Source organism: Taudactylus pleione, unplaced genomic scaffold (genome assembly GCF_031769625.1).
Source record: "Taudactylus pleione unplaced genomic scaffold, aTauple2 ptg000114l, whole genome shotgun sequence".
NCBI lineage: Eukaryota > Metazoa > Chordata > Amphibia > Anura > Myobatrachidae > Taudactylus > Taudactylus pleione.
The window spans coordinates 22,367,343-22,390,292 of record NW_028284516.1 but is presented as its reverse complement, the minus strand read 5'-3'; the positions used below and the strand labels follow the sequence as shown (position 1 = coordinate 22,390,292).

At 40.8% G+C, this 22,950-nt stretch overlaps 1 protein-coding gene across 5 annotated transcripts in view; it reads right to left on the bottom strand.

The window, feature by feature from the left end:
* Positions 1-22,950, bottom strand: part of STAU2 (staufen double-stranded RNA binding protein 2) — a 316,613-nt gene that overhangs the window by 178,005 nt on the left and 115,658 nt on the right. For all 5 annotated transcript variants that reach the window (XM_088471437.1, XM_088471440.1, XM_088471439.1 and 2 more), the window contains one exon: positions 17,924-18,136. In XM_088471437.1, coding sequence (XP_088327563.1) covers positions 17,924-18,136 — 213 coding nt within the window. The remainder of the gene's footprint in view (positions 1-17,923; positions 18,137-22,950) is intronic.

The window sequence follows — 22,950 nt, the reverse complement described above, 5'->3', positions numbered from 1 at the left end:
TTTTTATATATATTTTTCTCATTTCACTTCACCAAATTAGACTATTTTGTGCAGATCCATCACATAAAATTCAGATTAAAAAATAAATAAATTACAGGTTGTAATGTAACAAAAAAGGTAAAAAGCCAATGGGGGTGAATACTTTTGCAAGGCACTGTAGGTCATGTATCACCACCACCCTGAGAACACACCACGTAATGTACCACCTGTAAGGAACCTAGTATTAAGGAGCGTTTACATGCCAACATTAAGCCATTTAGAACTGAGTTGGTCAGAGACAAAAGCTGCTTTATTCAGGGAAATAGCAAAGAATTAAAGTCATAACCAAAATCAACCTAAATTATACACAATTTTGAAAAAAAAACATCCAATTATAGGAGAATACTAAAGTGATGTTTTTTAAACTGAGAAGAAAACTTATAATACATCAGAGCCAAATTTGTATTTGTGAACATTTTCCCTGAACCAAACTGAAAAACAAAAACTAAACAGTATTTTACATTAATATGCACTACATGCTATTTGTCTGGAATTTGCAGGTGGATCTGTAGGCACTATTTAATAAAAGAGTACTGTATTATTTTCTGTACCTACAAATGTTTGTGTACTCTTCATGGTTAACATTTTGACCGACGACAGCATGAACATCAACATTACTTAAGTATCTCTGTTTATTAAGAGAGGTGTAACAACTCAATAATCAGAATAAATACTGAGACACAAGCAGTATAAACCCGTACAAAACTTCCAGAGCTAAAGTAGTACAGTAAATGCAAAACTCAGGTCATAACAAATCCCTCAATAAAGCCTCACAATGAGACACCGCTCCCATCTTATACATAAGAAACTTATACTACTTATCCACCAAAGTCCCAGGTCTGACCCAGTATTTGGAGCACAGTTCCAAACCAGGTCAGACACGGCACAGACCCTTTTCCACTGCAGTGCTGATCTGTGTTATTCCCGCGTCGGCACGTTCACACTACACACGGGTGTGGTGCCAGCGCTTGGAGAGGACATCATGTCCTTGCGTCTGAATACGGCTCTCCCCATGCTGTAAACGGGACCCAGGTTGGACAACCCAGGTTACGTGTTTACACCTCAGCTCACCCGAGTCCTTCCTGTGTAAAACCCTGCTAGGTACCCGGGAAGGATTCCTGGGTGAGTGGACCTGGATGGAGCCATTTCCGCTGACAAAAATCCCAGGTTCATGTGCAATAAACCGGGATTTTCAAGTCAGTGAAAAAAGGAATTTTAAGCAATACACTATTTAGATATAATGTGAAGACAAATGCAAGGGACAAGAGTTATATCATATTTATTGCTGCAAGGAGCATTAGTATGATTTTAAAACAGCTGAGTACAATCTCTCACGGAAGGAAGGAGAGCTCCACGGTTGTTTAAGCATGGGCCATAAACAAATCCAAAGCCCCAAGCATTTAATCCTGTTACCTCATTAAAATATTTTTGGGAGATAAGGGGGCAAATACAACAGTGGAAACAGCTTATGTATGAGCCTGGTGGAAAGAGACAGACATTTTAAAGAGGTGAGAGAGAAACGGAGAATGTGGTTCGGGGAAGGATATAGAGTCACACAGGAAAGGCTGATAGAGGTGAGCTGCATTAGCAGTAATAAGAGAAGAGAAATGATTCCGCAGTCCGATGATAGCAACGTTTTTAAACAGAAAACAATGAATTTCTATCAAATGAAGTCCGTTCGGACAAGACAGGTTTTCTGCTATTGGACGGTTTCCAAGATTCAGGCAAAGCTCTGTACAGGGGAATAGATCATTGACTTTTAAATGGCATTGTAAATTCTTTATTTTCAAATGACAGGCCCTTCTAACAGCTTGACTGAAGCAGTCTGTAAGCTCCGCTTGTATTTCAATGTAACTGACCAGGAAGACTTCAGTAAATGTGCTAATGTCTGTTTTATGGACTTTTTTATGGGTTTGTTAGTGGGCTGTATATCTCATCGTGACACGCCATTACCAGCCACCATTGGCAACATGCTTTGGAGGCCCATTACAAAATGATCCCTTTAGGGGCAGGTTGCGGCAGAAGACACACAGTAATAAATATGCGACATTTAGAAGGCAGTCTCATTAAAATGAAAAACTGGAGACTGCCTGAGCCGAAGCGCTGACCCCACCTGATGACACCTTCTTGTTAAATCATGTCTAGCTTGGCTTTAATGGCAGAAAATTAGCTATTGCACGTGGGTTAAAAGAAACATCCAGTGCTTTGTCTCTGGCACTCTAATAGCAGCACTAATACTGCAATAGCGGCTTCATATGACAAGAGAGACAGATCTATCATATTATAAAGATGCAAATCCTGCATTTAACATTTTCTGATGGTGTTAAAATAATTTTTTTAAGCTGCTTAAAACAAATTCAAAAATAAAAATATTCAAATATTAGAGAAACTTTTTATGATTTCAACAGATCAATACAGTGGCAGTGTGCTAATCGTATCAGTGCATCTCGTACGCCTATGACCAATTTCTGTTATTGTTACTTGTGTCAATTTATTACACTATTTTATACTGGTAGATCATTATAGAATTCTACAGAGGGTCTTCTCTGGACTCCTTGGAACTATCAGAGTATTGGGAATCAGAGAACGTTATATAAGGTGGTATACATTCTGCACTGTGGAAGTGTACAGATGTGTCCTTATACATCTTTGCAGCAGTCACACTAAAAAGCCCCTCTTGGCACGCCAAGTCCCGTGAGACTCTGGTAGCGCCGGGCGTCTTTTTTGACGACAATGCATCTAAGTTGCAATGTGATGTCACGAGGACGCACCAACAGACTGTGCTGATTCATTTGATATACAACACTTGTATATCTGCGTGTGACTGAGGGGTAAATTTACAAAGAATCAAGTTGGTCCCGATTTACATTCTCGGGTGATATCACTTTTTTGCAAACTGGTGATTTGTTCATCTTTTGGGGTTAAAATCGGGTGATTTAATCCTGCAAATTCATCCATTTTTTCCATTTTTCCATTAGAAATTAATTCACCATCGGCTCAAATCGGAAGTACTTTTCATTCATTTTGCCTAAATTGGGAATTTACCATTACTCGTTTTGCTAAATTTAGACGTTTTACACTCAAATCGGGGACTCAATAGTAGTTTTAAATGCACCCCCTCCAGAGCTGCGAGTTGCAATCCAACATACACAAATCAGTGTGATTTGTGTATGTTTATGAATGGTAAGTGTGTTGTAAGGGTTAATTTAAAAAAAAAAAAAAAAATGACATAGGGCCCCCACCCAAAAGCATAACCGGCCCCAGACTTGTCAGCCAGTACTGGTTCCTAAAATTAGGGGGAACAAAATGAGTAGGGTTCCACCGTAATTTAACAAACCAGCACCCGGTGTTGCTGGCCGCCTGCTGGCACTTGTAGTTCCACAAGTGCCAAAGGACAGGCATGCTGGTACCTGTAGTTTAATACTATTTTACACTTTATAACCCCCGTACCCACTGCTCCAGGGGTGCGGGGAAGAACCCCGAGCTTCAGACCAAGCTTGGGGTTCGGGAGAGGGGGGACCCCTTTTTTAGGGGGTCCCCACCTCCGCTGAGATCCCCGGCTTGGCCTGACCGGCTTGGGGTGAGAATGTTTTGGCCCTGGAGACACGGTAATAGGGCCTCCGGGCTGTGGTATTACACCCTGGTCGTTTTGGGTCCGGTGCTGGTTTTATAGGGGGACCCCAATGCAATTTTTCCCCCCTATATTTAAAACCAGCACTGGCCCTGCAGCCAGGTGCTGGTTCTTAAATTACTCGTCTTGTTACCCGTAATTTTAGGAACCAGGACTGGCTGACCAGTCCGGGGCTGGTTAGCCTTTTTTTTGGGGGGGGGGGGGGGGGCCCATGTCAATTATTTTCTTAAAATTTACCCTTAAAATATTAAAAAATAAACAAGCAGTCTGTGCATATTTCACTGATATGTGCAGCCCTGCTTGTTCGGGAGAGAAATTTGGGCGGTGAAATTGGGACTTCAAAACGGACAGGGTCGACCAAATACACCATCAATCAAAACGATCCTTTCAAAACAGGGAGCTTGGTAAATTCCCGATTTTTAATGTGAAAAAAAAAATTACGTTTTTGATCAATCCTATCAGAGTTGAAAAACTAAACAAATCGGGACCAACACGAATCTTAGTAAATTAAGCCCTGAGTCTCTGAATCTGTATACGAAGTGCTACAATGAAGCGGCTGCAGCTTTTTTTCATTGCAAGTTCTGTTGTAGTTCAAATATAGACTCAGGTGCACACAGATATACAAGTATATCAAATTAATCTGCACAGTCTGCTTGTGCGACCTAGTTGCATTGTATACATTTTCGGCATAGACACCCGACGCTAGCAGAGTAGCACGGGACCTGGCAGCTGAACCATGCCAGGCAAGTCGCGCTGCACGGCGTATTTATGAGGACACATCTGTATCATGATTGTCAGGGCCTGACTTTAATAAGTGAAATGCCTTACACCAGTTTCCCTGCTTCCCTATAAATATACACAGAGACAGACCGTGCCAAAGGAATAATTCTTGGCATACCACTAGATGTATATATCAATTTCTTGCTACCACTAAAACGTGTCCTGATACAGAGTTGAAGTGCTTGTATAGTGCATCTTGCTTGAAATTGCAGTGAGCATGTCCTGGAAATGGGAGCAAACAAGCACCAGTGATGCATTCGTACGTATCTACACTTACCACCGAAGAGGTGGAACTGGATTATTCATGCAAATGCAGACGGTGCAGAGCTGGGAGTGAGGGAAGATACGCCTGTTTGGAGGCCTACCTTTTGCGCCTTATATTGGGAAGGTTTAATGATAATGTCTGTACATCTGGCGCACGCAGATGCGCGCACATCTGGAGATGCGTACATCTGAGCACGTGAGCAATTCTACGCATTATTTCCGTGCACGCTTCTCTTGACCATACTACGCCCATTTTACTTCCACTTCTGCATCAGGCCCAATATGTGAATCGAGTAAGAATGGACAAGTCATTATAAGCAGCCGGGGTTACACCAGCCACAAACACTTATTATAAACAATTACTTATATAACGCCAACATAGTCCGTTGCGCTTTACTTGGATTTGATTGGTCCATCTAGACATCAGCTAGTAAGTTTGCCAATCATTGTAGTGTTAGCAATCCTGAAACATCCACCCTTTTATATACTTACATATTTGGTAAGTTTGAAAATAGGAAGCGCCTATCAACTATCAAGCTCAACCGTTCATCACTTAACCGTGTTCATCTAAACAAGGCTCAATATAGCGCCAGTGAGTTTGCCATCCTCACCTCACATGGAAAACACTTCTACAGCATGACAACCCTTACAATAAGGAAGTCCTTTCCTCTGCTCACTCACACTCAGATGAGGAATTTCATAGGACAAGAAGCCTCCATGCAGTGCGGTCAGGTGCAGGCCAGAATTCATGGATCGATCTGTCCGACAGACACATTTCTGCAACTTGGACAGTGAGTGCTGATCAATTGATTAAAAAAAAAAACTGCAATCAGCCTGTTACTCATTTAACTAATTTTAAATACCAAGTTATTATTTATAATACATACAGTAGCTGTGAAGATTCTTAGTGACCGATAACATTTATAGATGACCTAGCGCACATTGCAAATATTCTCATGTCTTTCATGTTATTCTCAACTAGCAGCCTTCAACATTTTATCTTTCGGTTTACAAACTTTTTTTCTGTGTTCTAGGTCTTAATTCCGCATTATCATTCAAGGGCAATTCATGGTCTTCATCTAAAGCATTAATGATGTAGGCATGGATTTCTATATGCTAAAAATGGACCCCCAGTGCCCTAAGAAATCCGATCTAGTTATTTGCCTTGATGCTTTTATCTAGGTCAGACAATGACAATCACATAGGCCACACAACTATCTGCTTCACAAGACATCAAAACACAGGTCATCCTCAACGGAAAAGAAACATGTGTAGATGATTACAGTACATTTGCCAGTTATTATTTCCTGGAATAATCACACTTCAAGGTCATTGGGACAGTTGTATGGATCAGCTCATCGGATCTGCATTAATAACATTTTTCAAAATGATGAGCCGATTTCCACTGCAGCAATTCAAGTGTTATTCTATAATCGTTCTGATCGGAACAATTATTGACAAGTGCATGCACTCATTTTTATATTGAAAGATAATTGAGCAGTGGGACGAATCATTGGTACATTGCATCTATATAAACTAAAGGGCCTGTGTCTTAAGGTGCCCACACACATTCCGACACATTGGAACGACAGATGGTGTAAAATATGGCCAAATCGTGAGGAAATCGTGAGTCCCCACTCACGATCACGATGCGCGTCCCCGCTGGTCACACATTGCATCTTCAGATCTGCCGTGCAGTAGGGCAGATCTGACAATCTTACGCTCTAGACCAGTGTTTCTCAAAACTCCAGTCTTAAGGACACCCTAACAGTGCATGTTTTCTGCATCTCCCCTTGCTAGAGCACATGTATATTTTCTACTAATGGAGACATATTAGAAGACCCACAAGTGAAGAAAATAATTTAATTCATGATTCCGTGAGGTGACCTGAAAAACATAACTGTTAGGGTTCCCAGAAAACTGCAGTTGGGAAATGCTGCTCTAGACCATAGACACGAGCCCTTGGGCATTTCCAAAATACATGTAGCATATACACCTGAAACAGGCCCTCCGGGAACCTAAGACAAAATGGGATATTGATGTTGGCACAAAGTACTAAATGAAAAGAACCTTATAGGTGGTTTTAATTATAAACATTCTAATGGAATTGGGATCTTATTACATTCACAAAATAAATACAAGTGATAAGTCACAGCACAGTGGTCAGCAGTGCCGCCTCACAGTGATGGAGCCAGAGGTTAAATTATGATCAGGACTAAAAGTAAACTAAGGGCTTGATCTAATTAGGTGCGATTATCTTGCGCCCGCAAGTAAGCGCTGTATGCTGCATTTACGGTACCTCCGGACCCGCACATTTTTGTTTGCAACCCTATGGGGCTTCGAGCAAAAATGTACGAGTCCTTGGCGAGATCGGGCCACGAGTTCCACCATGCCCTGCAGCAGACAGACTGAGGATAAAAGGGGCAATGTATCTTGCATTTGATTTGGAATGTTTCTGCGGGCTAAATTTAAAATACATGGCATGGATTACTTAAAAAAAAAAAAACTTTGTATAGTCAATATTTGGAGTCAAGGATGACTATAGCCATGTAATGGAAACTGTAATATATTGCCATAAAAACCGGAAACCATTTAATAGCTATTGGTTATTTACAGAACTTCTTAAGGAAAATATAAAGTGAAGTGCAGAGAGGAAACTTTCGTCATGGGTAGCTGCTTACACACCCACCCAATAAAGCAACCGCGACAGCTGTTAAAGGCAACCAAATATCACACTGGCACCAATACAATTTGCACATCCAGTTAATATATTTTCCCCAAAGTCATCAATATTGTAAAAGATAACCTAAAGGTGCCTGCAGGGGATCGCACATAAAAGGCTAGCTGGACTGTATCTACAAGGCTTCTTACAAAATAGGCTCACAACTTTATGGCTAAGAATCAAACACCCTATTATTTTCTAAAGCTGGGTACACACTAAGCGACCCGCCAATAGGACGCCCGATGGTGCCAATGAACGATAGATCGGGTGGTCGGTACACACTACACGATCACCGGCACCATTGACCTTTCAGGCGTCAGCAACGCATGCAGGCCGATGGAACGACCCCGACGAATGATCTGCGGGAGTGTGCATAGTAGGTACATACCAGACGATGCGTCTGATATGTCGGCCCGGTCTGCGGAATCAAACGACATATCGTCTAGTGTGTACCCGGCTTAAGTGTAGCAAGAAAAGTATTATCGTATATATTATTTATTTTGAAAACGTTATCTCTTATAAAAGTCGGTGTCTGCTTTAGACAAACACCCCCAATTACTTCTGCCCCTTTACACCTAAACCTTCAGATACACTAATAAGACAATCCACATCATGGTGATTTACAGCGGGAAGCGCAATCGTCAAGATTCAGTCTGATAAAACTTGGGGTGTACACTGGATGTGATACCAGATCAGATTGACTGTTCCACAGTCCAATCAGATTTTATTTCCACATACCGGTCCCAGCAATACGGTGCTCTAATTTGCCTGTTTCTAATAGTTCTGTTAAATTAGTTGCTCAAGTGATAGAATGTGCATATAATACTACAATAGGAAAGACAATGGTTGGGAGCGCTTTGTTCAGTTTGAATATGTCATGTTAGCATCCAGGTAGAAAATTTATTAATTAATAATGTATCATTGATACATAACCATATAATTAAAAAATACTTAAACCTAAAACATTGTTTAAATAAAAACAAATGTATAAATGTACACAAGAAAAATATACCCCACATGTGAGATTGCGCTGTTTACACTTCAGAAGAAATGTAGCAAAAAAAAAAGGATAAATACTGATTAAATCCTTTTTATACTTAATTTCAAATGTGTTCCACGATGATCAGGAATTGAGTGATCCTTTCAAACGTTATTCATATATTCATCAGATTTTCATATTATATGCAAAACAACAAGTAAAAGTAGAACTCATATAACATATATTCATGTAATTAAACAGTCACTTATACACGTTGCTCTAACTCAGGGGTGGGGAACCTTTTTTCTGCCGAGGGCCATTTTGATATATATAACATTTATTTGCGGACCCGATGCAGGCCACGACCCTCTGTGTGACATCACACAGGGGTGGGGCCACAATTGCCGATGATTACAGCTAAGCCTGGAGCATCCTGAGGATGCTCCAGGGAGCTGTAAGGGCAGCGGTGTGACCATCTGAAGCGTCCTAAGGATGCTCCAGGCGGCACTGATGCATAGATTCTGGCTGCAGTGTGCCATTCTAGGTACCCTGATAGCCAGATGAGGCTAGCATAAAAAAGCTCAGAGGGCCAGACCAAATGATTCCAGGGGCCTTATATAGCCCCCGGGCCTGAGGTTCCCCATCCCTGATCTAACTGATTGATATATATCATACCCCACTCACAAGTATTGTAGCGGGACAAAACCGGTAGCAGTTTCTTTAATTCCCCGATCCAGATAGTTCATAGGCAAGAAGATTCACTCCAAATAATATCAAAATACTTAATAAAATAGACGATAATGGTAGCGTACCCTACTTACAATAGAAGATCTTGGATTCAGACACATCAAGGTTTCTTTGTAGCTTCTCTATTCTTATTCTCCGGCCATATTATTCCTGCCCTCAATATCGGGTATCAATATGTTACGGGAAGAATGTGTTTGAAAAACAGAGATAATAACCTTATATGTATCGAATGTTTTAATGGACAAAAGTACATATAGGTATATAAAAAAATCCAATAAAATGAAAAGACAGTCTTTCTATAGTGTCAATCTAAAGAGGGCATTCTGAGTAGCTGAAAAAAATCCTGTATATAACCTTTGAAGTGATGATAAAAGTCCGGACCTTCCTTCTTAGGTATATATTGGTTCAAAATGTCTCAAATACAGTAGTCCACCAGTTGAAAGAAACCTCTACCAACGCATTTCGATTTCTTAAAAATCTTTGTCAAGGTATAAGGGGTCGTACATAAACTCTACTTTATATGCTGCCGTTAGTTGGGATACTCTTGGAATATACCTTGACAAAGATTTTTAAGAAATCGAAACGCGTTGGGTTGGACCAGATCATGTACAAGTTTCCAAGTAGATTCTAGGACACAGGGACCCTCCAAGGAATGAGAGTCGCCAGTCAGTCTCCTTCTGCTTAAACTGTGAGATCCCATGGAGAAACGCGTCAAGGTTAAGGATTTGTGTTTCTGCAGCTTACCAAGATTAATGCTGGGTATGCACTGGACGACATATTGGCCATTCAATTGATCGGCAATATATTGTGTGTGTGTCGGCTAGTGTGTACAGATGACAGGGCTGTGAACAACGTAGTCCACAGACATATCGCATCGGCTGTGCAGCACAGTCAATGGCCAATATAACTGCAGATATATCGGCTACTTGTGTGGTGTGTACAGGCAGTCAGATGACCGCCCGTACATTTGCTGCAGAGGCTGCGGGTGACTGACATCACAACTGGGCGGGCACATGTAAATACCTGCCCACTTGCAATGTCAGGCATGTCACATTGGGCAGACGACTGTTAAGTGTGTGTACGTTGTCCTAGTGTGTACCCACCTTCAGACACCTCAAGTGCCCATCCATCCAAATGGAATGTGAAATCTATTACATCATATCACTTACATGAGCATTAATTAATCTAAGCACTTGTGTTTTTTTATTTAATTTAAACAACGCTTATGACTGCTGCAAAAGCAGTTTTGCTCGTAACATTTTGGCCTCACAGCATTCTCAGACTTTTAATGTCAATGGAAACTGCAGCAGTAGCTAAAAGACCGGATACTTCCATAATGACATTGCACGTACTAGAACTACCACACACAGTGTCAATAAAGTTTTTGACATGCAAGGAAAACAAAATAAATGTTGCATGTCCAGACGGACAATGGCTTTCAGCCAGGGCTAACCTTTGTGCTGGGAACCAATCAAGTGGTCTTTAAAAAGGTATTGCGAATCCAGGATACTGCCTTTAAATGTCACGTTGATTGGGGGACTTTGGTTAATGAACCTGACATTTTTAGCCAAAATGGAGATCGAAAGAAGAGGATTTCAATAAACAGACTAATGTGTCTTCTGTGTGCATCTGGCAGATTATTGGAGGGATTAAACCGTTGGCAGCCATGCTCTGCTCTTGGTTAAAACTCATGTACTAGAAAACCAGTTAGGAAACACATTTCCTGTAGGCAAAGTAAGAATACGAAAAAAAAAAGTTTAAGGAGAAGTGAAGTAGCCGTATATCACTGAGGAGACTGATCTACAGCATTAACCCCTTCACAACTAGAGGGATTTTACACCTTTCGGACATCATATTCCACAATTATGCTCTGCGTTCTTTTACTGCTTTATGTACAAAAGCAACAGCATTTCATTTTCCTTTGATAGAACATGTTATATAGATGCCTTTTTATTTTCACACAATGGAAAATATAAAAAAAATAAAATTCTTTACTGTATAATGTAAATGTAAAATATAGTTTCTTAACTTTACAGGAATTCCAAATATATGTTCTGTATTTAAATTCTATGAATGTTAAATGGTCAAATTACAAAAGCTGTGTACTTTGCCTTACGAAGTGTAATTATCAGGGGGGATCTTGGGGACACACGAGGTAAGATTTGCAGGCACTTTAGCTTTACCATATAACTTTGTGATATTCAACCTGCTGAAACCCTACTAGTTACCTTAGGGAAACTGGCAGCTGTACCAAGGCTGGCTCTTGCTGATGTGTGTGGGGTTCATTTTGCGGCTACACTGAACTATCTATACCTACTTTGATATAGAAGTGCACACCAGTAACTCTGGAATATCATCAGTGGGCTGTGATTGGAGAACACTGCTTCCTGACCAGTAGATGATGAATATTCCAAAGAAACCAAGTAACTAACAGTCGTGAGCTGTGCCTAAAGGGGGCATGGAGAGAGCAAAATAGAATATATATTGGATGATTTTATTTTATTTTATATTCAGCACAGGTCAGATTATTACACTTACTATACTTTTAGCTTCGCTCTCATCCCTGGCACCCTATGGTTGAGAGAATTATTATTCTTCAGACCGTTGTAACCAACAGTGATCTACCTCTGTGCATCCCTTCTAGTGACCCTTTCATGCCAATGTTATATTAGGTCAGGCTCATGGTGTCAACCATCAGAAATTCTAGCAAAGCATTAGCTAAAATGGGCATGCTACTACACTTGCGGTAATTTTCCAACTAGGTTTCATTTTAGTACTTGGGTTTTGAATCATTGTCAGTATTGGTGTCCTTGGCCTATACCAAGTTCTTTGTCTCTGTGTAGTTTATATACCTGTGTAGTAATACAACAATTCAGTATTGGTCTCTAGGGGAACCAATCAAGGATGCACAACACCTAGAACATGAAAAAGATATTTCACACAACCGAGGGTTCGTGGTAGAGAATTGGAGCACTGATGCTCTAGATCAGTGTTTTTCAACTAGTGTGCCGCGAGCGGTTGTCAAGTGTGCCGCGGGGTCAGCGTGGTCAGAACCGCCGTTCAGATCCATCTTTACTGTACTGCGCACCGGGCAGCGCTGAGCTCTTGTGGGAGGCTCAGGCACACCTGGGCAGTGACCTATGTAGACGTGGCGGCGTGACATCCCAGGTCACGCACATTGCTTTGCCAGCCTGCCCGCCTGTGCTGCCAGCTCTGCAGTGCACTGTGTGGACCCTCAGCCGATGAGGGACAGGTAGACGCAGTAAAATGTAAATTTATTTTTTAAGTGGGAGCTCGTGTGATTTGTTTTTTTGGGGGGAGCAATGTGCTTATTTTTTTCTGTGGGGGCCAGCCAATGTTTTTTTTATTTTTTATGGGGAACACGGATGGTGTACCTTGGCAATTTAAAAATCTTGTGTAGTGTGCCTCGAGTTGAAAAAGGAAGAAAAATCACTGTTCTAGATGGTTGGAGGATTTATACTCTTTTCAGACCTTAAAATCAAGTAGATCAAATCCAATATATTCTCTATCTAATTAGATTGCCCGCAGGGTAGTGAGCAACAGTGGCTGAGGAAAATAGCTAAATTGAAATATCTTGACACATGGGTGACTGATGGTAGGTACACGCTTAAGCGATATATCTGCACATGATGGTCGCTCATATACATTGAACAACCATCATCTGCATGCTGCAGCAGGTCCCTGCGACCAGTGGGGGGGGGGGGGGTATCGGGGGCGTGTCCTGGTAGACGGGGCATATCCTGCCCCCCTCCTTGTGGCTGCCGCTGTGTGTACACGGGTGGTCTGCAGGCTGCCCGTACTCACCTGCTGATGGACAGATATGTCTGCAGATATATCGCTGGTACACACTTGCCGACGTGCAGGAGATATATAGGCTGATCAATTAATCTGCCAATAAATTTGCCAGCGTGTACCCAGCATAAGATTATATTACACAGGATCCGGTCAGAATGACGACATGAATATAAGGTTGACATGAATATAAGGTTGACAAGAAAAATGTTGACATTCACAAATATCTATGGTTAAAATGTTGATATGTTCATAATGTCGACATTTATCATGTCAACACCAGAATGTTGACCGGAAAGACAATACATTTGTGTGTTGTTTTTAGGGTTAGGTTTAAATTTAGAGGTTAGGCTAAAATAGGCAAAAAAAACCCCATGTCAACAATCTGTTGACATTTAACGTATTGACATCATTTATGAATGTCGATATATTGATTGTCCATCTCATGTCTGTTGACCTATTGCTTGCCAACATTCAGCACATGTCGACATTTTGAATGTCAACTTTTCAGACCACAGCAATATTATACTATGTCGGGTGCATTACAAACCAGCCGTCTCTATATTTATTAACACTTTCTGTAGTATAGGGTTGTTATTATCTGGCGATCATCAGACAATAACTACTACCTGTACATTATTTGAAGAATTACTAACGTTTATTTATATGGCGCCACAAGTGTTCCGCAGCGCCTAATAAAGTACGTAAATAAGTGACCAGTGACTTACAATACAATACTGTACAGTGCAGGACAAGGACATGCACCATACTACCCATATACTTGGTATAGTAAGCTATAATTCTTATAGATCTATTAAGTACATTACTGTAACCACAAATCTGCACCACGTACATAACACACTACAGGCATACATAACAATACAGTCAGGCAGCCTGAGCTCTCCGCTTGCTATACACTACAAGTCCCAGCATGTCCAAAGGAGGGGAGGGAGCACAAGTCCCAACATGGCTTCAAGGAGGGGGCACAAGTCTCAGCATGACCAAAAGGAGGGAGGGTGCACAAGTCCCTAAATGGCCAAAAGGGAGGGGGCATAGATGGTCTAAAGGTCCCAGTATGGCCTGGAGGAAGGAGGCACAAGTCCCAGCATGGCCTGGTGGAGGGATGGAGGATGGACATGTTCCAGCATGGCCTGAAAGATGGGAGGGGGGCGCAGATACCAGCATGCCTCACTGCACACCAACACAAAGCAGAATCCCTGGGCAGGGTATGCTAGGTCTTATAGTTCCCCGGCAGGGGAGGCCCGCAGGTTGCCTGGCTGTATAGTACCCTCCCCACAGTTCCATGTCACACACACACGGGGGACACTCCGGGTGCCAGAGGCTGGGATTGGGGGGGCGGTTGTGGCAGATATGGCGGGTGAGGTGCGTATATGCGGGGAAGGCGGGTGAGATGACCCTACTTGACGGAGAGAGCGCGAGATGACCGGGCTGCGGGAGGATAGTAAGGGTAAGTGTCAAGATGGGAGAGACCATACACATTAAGTGCCTGTCACAACGGTATAGATGTTGACTGTATAGGTAGGAGATGCGAATACTTAGAGCTGAGACGAGGAGTCTAACATATCGGTGGTTTTCACAAGGGGGTTTGGACTTCACTGCACCCGAAAAGCAGAACATATGCCTCTGACTGGGTTCCTAATGTACGGGGCTCTCTGAAGGTAGTGAAGGCAGGCAGTAAACTTGGTGCAGTGAGGCGTACTTGAGGAGTGGTCGTCAAAAAGGGGTCAGAACCAGGTGGAAATGTGGTACTGGGGACCAAGCAAAATCAGGTCTGGAGAAGCCAAAGTCGAAACCAAGAAGCTACAAGAAGCAGTACCAAGGGAGCAGGCAAGGAGATTCAGAACACAGTTAAGTATGCAAAAGGTTATAACAGAAGATCCTAGGGGGTAAATAGGACAGGGGAACATACCTTTCTCTGTCAGGATTAGAACCATCAGGATGCCGCTGTCAGTGTAGAGACAGCCGGCTCCTCCGTCGGTATTTCATACCAAAAAATGCAATTAATACTACTGGATTGGCTGTCCAATGATATACAAAAAAAAGAGAGAAAGGGTACCTTTAGGGCGCTGGGGAATTTATGTGGTGATTATACTTTAATCAGATTAATGTCACTCGCTACCACTTGGAGGAGCTGACCCTCCTATGATATGTGAAAAACTGCAAAACCCTGGTTTATATATTATACTATTTTAGTTTTTATCTTATGTATTGATTTTTATTGAGTATTAAGGGTTTTTGTATTCATTTCCATTTGTGTGTCAACATTAGTTTTGTATTTACCATTTATATTTGCCACAGATATGAATTGATAGATACTTTTTAGTATTCTAAATTGTGATATGAATTAAAGGGTTTGTATTATGAACAAAGACATATTTTTCTAATTAATCAATTCGTTCAGTTAAGGTCAGCGCTCCACAACTGTTTCTAATTTTGTGTTCAATGATATAACTCACTATACCTGTCTGTCTGTAACCTCAAAGCAGTTTTCTCCTGGAATATGATTGTTCAGTCATTTGGGTAAATGCATCTGATCAGCTTAACTGCAAATCAGTCAATTATGCAAATGGTTAGTAACATAAATACATATACTTTTGACTGATGCTGGGTACACACTGACAGATATATTGGCCGATCAATTGATCGGCCAATATATCTGCTGTCCGTTCGCCAATGTGTACCCGCAATATGTCGGTGAACGCCATCGTTCACCGACATATCGCATTGGCTGTGCTGCACAGTTGATGGACAGATCTGCAGACATATCTGTCCATCGGCAGGTGTGTACGGGCGGTCTGCAGACACACACAGCAGCAGCCGCAGGGAGGGGTGCGGGACACGCCCCCGCCCACAGGGAAAAGCCCCCGACACGCCCCCAGGACCCGCATCCAGACACAGATGATGGAAGTTCAGTGTGTATGAACAACCATTATCCGCAGATATATCTGTATAGTGTGTACCCACCTTGAGACTTGTGCACTATTTGATTTATACTGTCATCCGTGCAAGCTGCCACACATTAGAGGACATGGAACACAAATTAAGATTGTGATATTAAAATAAGATTTTTTATTTAATTATATACTGATTTTTCTTGCATAAATGATGCTGATTGTATGTCTATGTATCTATCGCTATATTGATGTGTGCCTTTGTTTTTTGTTTTTCTTGCTTATATCACCATAGATACAATTATGCCTATGAGCCCTAAGTAATGGGTATGCAGTCATATTATTGACATTCATAATGCAGACAGCATAATGTTGACATGTTAAAAATCACAATGTTGGCACCTGACTTTAGGGTTCGGTTCACATTGAAAATCCTATTGCTGACATTGTCAGCATTCACAACGCCAACATTATGTCCGTGTCATCATTGTAAATGTCGAAAAAAATATATACCACACCCAAGTAATGTATATGAAGAGATTTGTTCACAACTGTCACCGTGGCGATCGACAGAACCATACAACAATGACTTGAGGATAGGGATCATTGGGTTTGGTAAACAGATGCCTATAATATATCCCCAGATTGCATGGAATGAAACTTTCACACTCGCAGGTAGAAGGCTGCAAATTAGGTTTTGCTTTGGTTGTTCTGCATTATTAAAGTAGTTTGATGTGATATTATGCATAGTGGGAAAAAAGGCATATTACATCCTGTGTCCAAGTTATAATTAATTATTACTTCTAAACAGTAACATTATATTTGCAAAAACAAATGCAGGACAATTGGATTTACTTGTCTCAAATGTCTCTTGAATGAATGATTTAGGGAGGACCTATGGCCACAGGCTGTTGCAAAACAGGTCTGGCCATTTGCAATTTTGCACCATTTACCTGGATTTGCTCCGAACTGTAAATGAGCACCCTTAACGTATATGTCCGGCATTAAGCCCCTCTTATTCCAGACAATTAGAGGCCTGGTCCACCTGAAGTCTTGATACGATCAATGTCTTTAACCACTTGCCTGGCACTAACGCATGAGATCTGACCGCAGCCAGGAGCGCGTTATCTGACCTGGTTACATCGCATGCGTTAGTGCTGCATATCCAGATCCCTCTTGTGTTATTGAGGAAATCCTGCGCAGAACAGATTTCCTCCTCCACCTCCTACCCCTCCTCAGACCTCCTGGGAGTGATGTGGCAGCATTTTTGTCAGTTAAATGGGTAATATGCCTTCCAAAAGCTTTGGTTAATTATTATAACCCTTTATTTATATGGCGCCACAAAGGATCCGCATCGCCTTACAAACCCCCCCCCCCCCCCGTTATTAGCAGTACAAAACAATGCTGTACAAGGACATGGTTTATACCATTTCTGCATAACCAAGTATTAGGTTCCAATTAGGCAGTTATGACTACATGAGAGTATAAGCATGGGAATGAGAAACACGTGAGGGACGAGTGACCTGCTCGTGAGAGCTTACATCCTATAAGGGGAGTAATATTAATTACCGTTTGCAGGTAGAAACTGACATACCAGTGTACACCATTACACAATTAAAATCCCTAAAAGCATCAATTTACACAGGTAGGACATTTGTTAACATCATAACTTTTTTCTTTATATATATATATATATATAATATATATATATATATATAAATAATTTATTTTGAAATAGTTTGCAAATGACAAAGTAAAACATTCTGCAGGTATTCCAGTAGTATTGGTGTAATATCGGTCACTGCCGTGTATCTTTGAAGAGAAGATTTTAAGAGTAATTTTATAAGTCCATTTATGTTTTTAAAATGCAGTCACCTCATAATGCACATTTACTTTGTATATTACTAAAACTTTTTCATCCAAATACATTAATTAAAGTTATTAAAACAAACAAAAAAGTGTAAGAAACAAAACATTTAGAACACTGAATTGCAACAGCACAACAATCAGCAGCTTTTAGATTCTTATGTACACACCTTTATTATGGTTTTAGGGCGCCTTTTTATGTAAAGTCTTGGTTTCTCGATAATAGGAAGAGGTGGGAGTTTGCGTAGCTCCTGCAGCACGGCGGCGGCCGCCCTCCTCTTTGCAAGCTTCTTGCTGTTCCCTTCGCCTTCAGCAGTGAATTCTCCCACTGTCACCCTTGTAACAAAACTCTTCATATGGGGAGGGCCACTTTCCTTGGTCACCTGAAGCAAAGTAAGCAAAGTCAGTTAGAACTAATCTAAATCATTAAGACAAGTCACAAAGTGCATTCGTCATTCAATTCTGGTGCATTTAAAAGCTGAATTCTCATTTGGCCTACAAAATGACTATCCACATTAAATATAGAAAGTAAAACAAATCTATTATCTTATGACCTTCATGTAAGGACAAAATAACTGAGGTGAAAAGTTTTTGCACACACAAAAATAAAACGACAGTATTCTGGACTGGTCGCCCCTGTCATAAAATAACACCTGTTGTAAGCTCTCACGGGCAGGGCCCTCACTCTTATGTATGTTCCTGCTTTGTCTACCCAGTTTTTTCGGTATCCGGTCTAAAGATCTACAGTAAAAAGGCAGACAATGTCTTTATAGACACCAGATGTTAGACAGACAAAAGGTGAACAGGAACAAAAGGTGAACAGGGACAAAAGGTGAACAGGGACAAAAGGTCGACACGCTAAATGGTCGAAATGTAAGATGGTCGACAGGGTCACAAGGTCAACATGAAAATGGTCAACACATTTTTTTGTTTTTTTAGGGTTAGGTTTAAGGTTAGGCACTTACCAGAGGGTTAGGCACTTACCCCAACGGTTAGGCACCAGGAGGGAGGGTTAGGCACTTAGCGGGGGGGTTAGGGTTAGGCAATAGAAGGGATGGTTAGGGTCAGCCACCTACCCAGACAGTTAGGGTTAGGCACCAAGGGGAGGGTTAGGGTTAGGATGAAGATTAGGGTTAGAAAAAAGAAAACAAGTGTCGACCATTTGCATGTCGCCAATTTGCATGTTGACCTTTTGGCCCGGTCGAACATTTGTACCTGTCGACCGTCTTACATGTTGACCTTTAGTGTGTCGACCTTTAGTCTGTCTAACATCTAGTGTCTATCAAGACATTGTCTACCTTTTTACTGTAGATCTTTCAATCCATAACCGCTTTTTCCATGTTTTATGCTGCAATTATATGAGTGTTATACTGCTACATTCAACCTCTACGTAGAATCTGTTCCTGTTTGGAACTACCTGTTGTTGTACTTCTACAACACATACTTATATGTATAACACGCCTTCTTAAGTTTAATTTGTACTCATGTAATTGTATGACCAGCGGTTTGGAATCTGTGATGACATACAAATAAATGATGATGATACTCTGTAAACATGAAACATAGTTGCCATGAGCAATTACTGTTGCTTTTATTTTTTTTTTTAACATACATATACTTATATCTCTTTCTATATTATTATTGTTAATTTATATGGCGCTATTTTTTTTTTTTTTAATAACATACATATACCTATATCTCTTTCTATAATATTATTGTTAATTTATATGGCGCTATTTTATTTTTTTTAATAACATACATATACCTATATCTCTTTCTATAATATTATTGTTTATTTATATGGCACCACAAGTGTTCCGCAGCGCCTTACAAAGTACATAAACAAATAAGTGACTTACAGTACAATACAATACAGCACATGGACATGGATAATATACATTGCTACAATGGCAACCATAACACCCAAATAAGAAACAGAGCATAAGCAACCAAGTGTTAGGTGCCCTAGTGGGGAGTAAGAAGTAGATGAAAATAGAGTAGGTAGAAAGCACAAGAGGGTAGAGGGCCCTGCTCGCAAGAGCTTTATTGGTGGGAAATCAGTTGGTATCCCCAATAAAGCCTAACTCACCCGGGGAATCAATATAGAAGTGTATTAATAACCCTAATAAAAGTAATTAGGGTACTTAAATTGAGTCAAAGGGCTGTCATATGCATATTTGCATAAGTGTGGACAAAAAATGATGGAAGGCTTTTTTTTGTCAAAAATAATTGCTGTAGTTAATTTGGGGGTACGTTAAAATGGGTACTAGTATATTTTGGAGTCTATAAAGTGCAGAATGAAAACATTTTAAAATACACCTGCTACAGCCACCTGCAATCCTAAAAACACCTGTCCCATCCAAACAGCACCCCAAAATACATGTCCCAGTACTTTAGACCCATTATCCATCACATTTTTGCCCCACAAATGACATATCTTTTTTGGGGTGAATTAAGAGAATATTTTTGCCTTGTTAGTCATAACAGGGAGAGGGGGGGTGTCTAAAGAGTTGTGAGCCAAGTCCCCACATTTGTACCGCAAAATATGGATTTTGCACGTCTTTTCTCCTGTTTTTTGATGGAGAAACTTTTTCGCCTGTTTTTGCCAATGGAAAACGGCCTGGAATTGAATAGGGCGATACTTCGGAAACAGCCGAAAACCAAGCATCGATTGCGGCTTTTTGCCTCTAATTGAATATGGGCCTAAAAGCAAATTTATTAGGCATCAAGAAAATACACTAAAATTGTAGAGGCAAAACAGGTTGTGCACTCCTTGTTGTATGGTGGAAACGTGCAGAAACAGCTGAAATAAATAAGTGGGTAATCCCAGTCTCATTGGTGTTTATTCATTAACAGTTTCTTATATAGTACAGCATATTCCGTTGCACTTTACAATTTTAAACAATAACAGAACAAAACTGGGCAGTAACAGACAGACGTAAAAGTAAGAGAGCCCTGCTCGCAAGCTTACAATCTATAGGGAAATAGGTATTGATACACAAGGATAGGTGCTACATATTGCAAATTGGTCCAGCCAGATTGCAGAGGTTCTTGGTGAGCTGTATGACCCAGTCACACAGGAATGTTGGCCTAGGGTTAGGAGGATGTGAAATTGAGGAAAGAGAAAATATGTGCGGTTATGTGTGAACTGTAAGGTGGGATGTAATTGGATAGGGAAGCTATGAAGGTTACGTGGGCGGTTATGGAATCTGATATAAGCTTGTCTGAAGAGGTGGGTTTACAAGGGACGCTTGAAGGTTTGGAGACTAGCGGGAAGTCTTATTGTGCGTGGGAGGGCATTCCACAGGGTGGGCACAGCCTGAGAAATGTCCTGTAACCATGAATGAGAACAAGGAATGCATGTGGATGATAGACACAGATCTTATGCGGAGCAGAGAAGTCGGGTTGATAAATATTTTGAGATAAGTGAAGAGATGTAGTGTATCATGGTGTGGTTTGGGTAATAGCAGTATGTGTAAGTAAAAGTATTTTATAATGAATATGGTAGAAAACCGGCAACTAATGGATAGACTGACAGAGCGGCTCAGCAGACAATGAACATTTGGGGAGGAAGATAAGCCTCGCAGCCGTGGCAACTGGCAAGAGGCTGTTTTTGGGAAGACCAGTAAGGAGACTATTGCAATAGTCAATACAGGAAATAATCTGTGCATGGATTAGAGTTTTTGCAGTGTCTTATGAAAGATATGGTCGCATTTTGGCTATGTTTGTTAGATGTATGTAACATGATTATGAGACAGATTGAATGTGGGGAACAAAGGACAGTTTAGAGTCAAGGATGACACCTAGGCAGCGAGCTTGTGGGGTGGGGTTGATTGTCGAATAATCGACAGTGATAGAGATATCAGGTTGGTAACTACTACTGGCCAGTGGAAATAGAATTAAATCTGTTTTGGATATATTAAGTTTGAGGTTGCGAGATGACATCCAAAATGAAATGGCAGTAAGACATTGAGTGACACGGACCAGCACAGATGGTGACAAATCTGGGGAGGAAATGGTAGATTTGAGTACTGTCCGCGTAGATGATACCGAAAACCGAAACAGCTGATTAGTTTGATAAGAGAGGTGGTATAGATTGAGAAAAGCAGGGGACCCACGACTGAGCCTTGGGGTACTCCAACAGAGAGAAGTAGCGCAGAGGATGCAGAATCAGAAGAATAAACAGTGAAAGAGGGGTTAGATAGGTATGATAAGAACCAAGAAAGGGCTGTGTACTGAAGACCGGGTAATTCGTATAACGAGCAATCAAACATTTATCCAGTATATACAATCATATGGCAATTCCTATTGCAATTCATAGTCTTTGAATATACTAAAATAATTCATGTACATCTAAAAACATAAATAAACCTAATAAAACACTTCATTCATTATAAACACAATTATTAGGCTTATGTTTTTATATGTACATGAATTGTTTTAGTATATTCAAAGACTATGAATTGCAATAGGAATTGCCATATAATTGTATATACTGGATAAATGTTTGATTGCTTGTTATGCAAATTTCCTGGTCACATGATTAATTAAGGGTATAAGTAGAGATCATTAGACAACACCTACATGCACCTTGAGAAAGTACTAGGAAGTCCAAAAACATGTCGGTGGTATAGAGAGTTGTCTGATGTGCTGTGCCTGCTGCTTCTGAGGTTTAGCCACTGTCCAGGGGAGGTGATCTAACACGGGGATCTCCTTATTATTATTCCATCTATGACTGTGCTTTACTTGGAAGGCCAGATACGGTACGAAGACATTTCTTATGTCGATGTTTGTATGAATACATTGTTAAAAGTTTTCCTGCACCATGTGGAGTTTTTTGTGCTTATTTTGCATATGAGAATACAGGTCTTCTGGGAGGGCTAAAAGAACAGAGGTCCAACAAGAAATAAGGCAAAGAAACCTTTCGGTGCACATATCTAGCATCATCGAGGTGAGCTGTTCCCATAAGGGAGGTGTGCTTGAAGCTCATCTACATAAAAGAATTGCATGAAGATTTTTACATCATAAGGTCTCCACTTATCTAGCAGGAATTGGACTCAACGCCTGCTGGCCATCTCATATTTTTTAATCACAGCCTATAAAGTGACAGGAGCTGATTGGTGGGTACTTTATCTCACTCCACTTTATCCCTCTCCAAGTCTTAATACCTCTCCCCATTGTTTGTTCAATGTTTCAT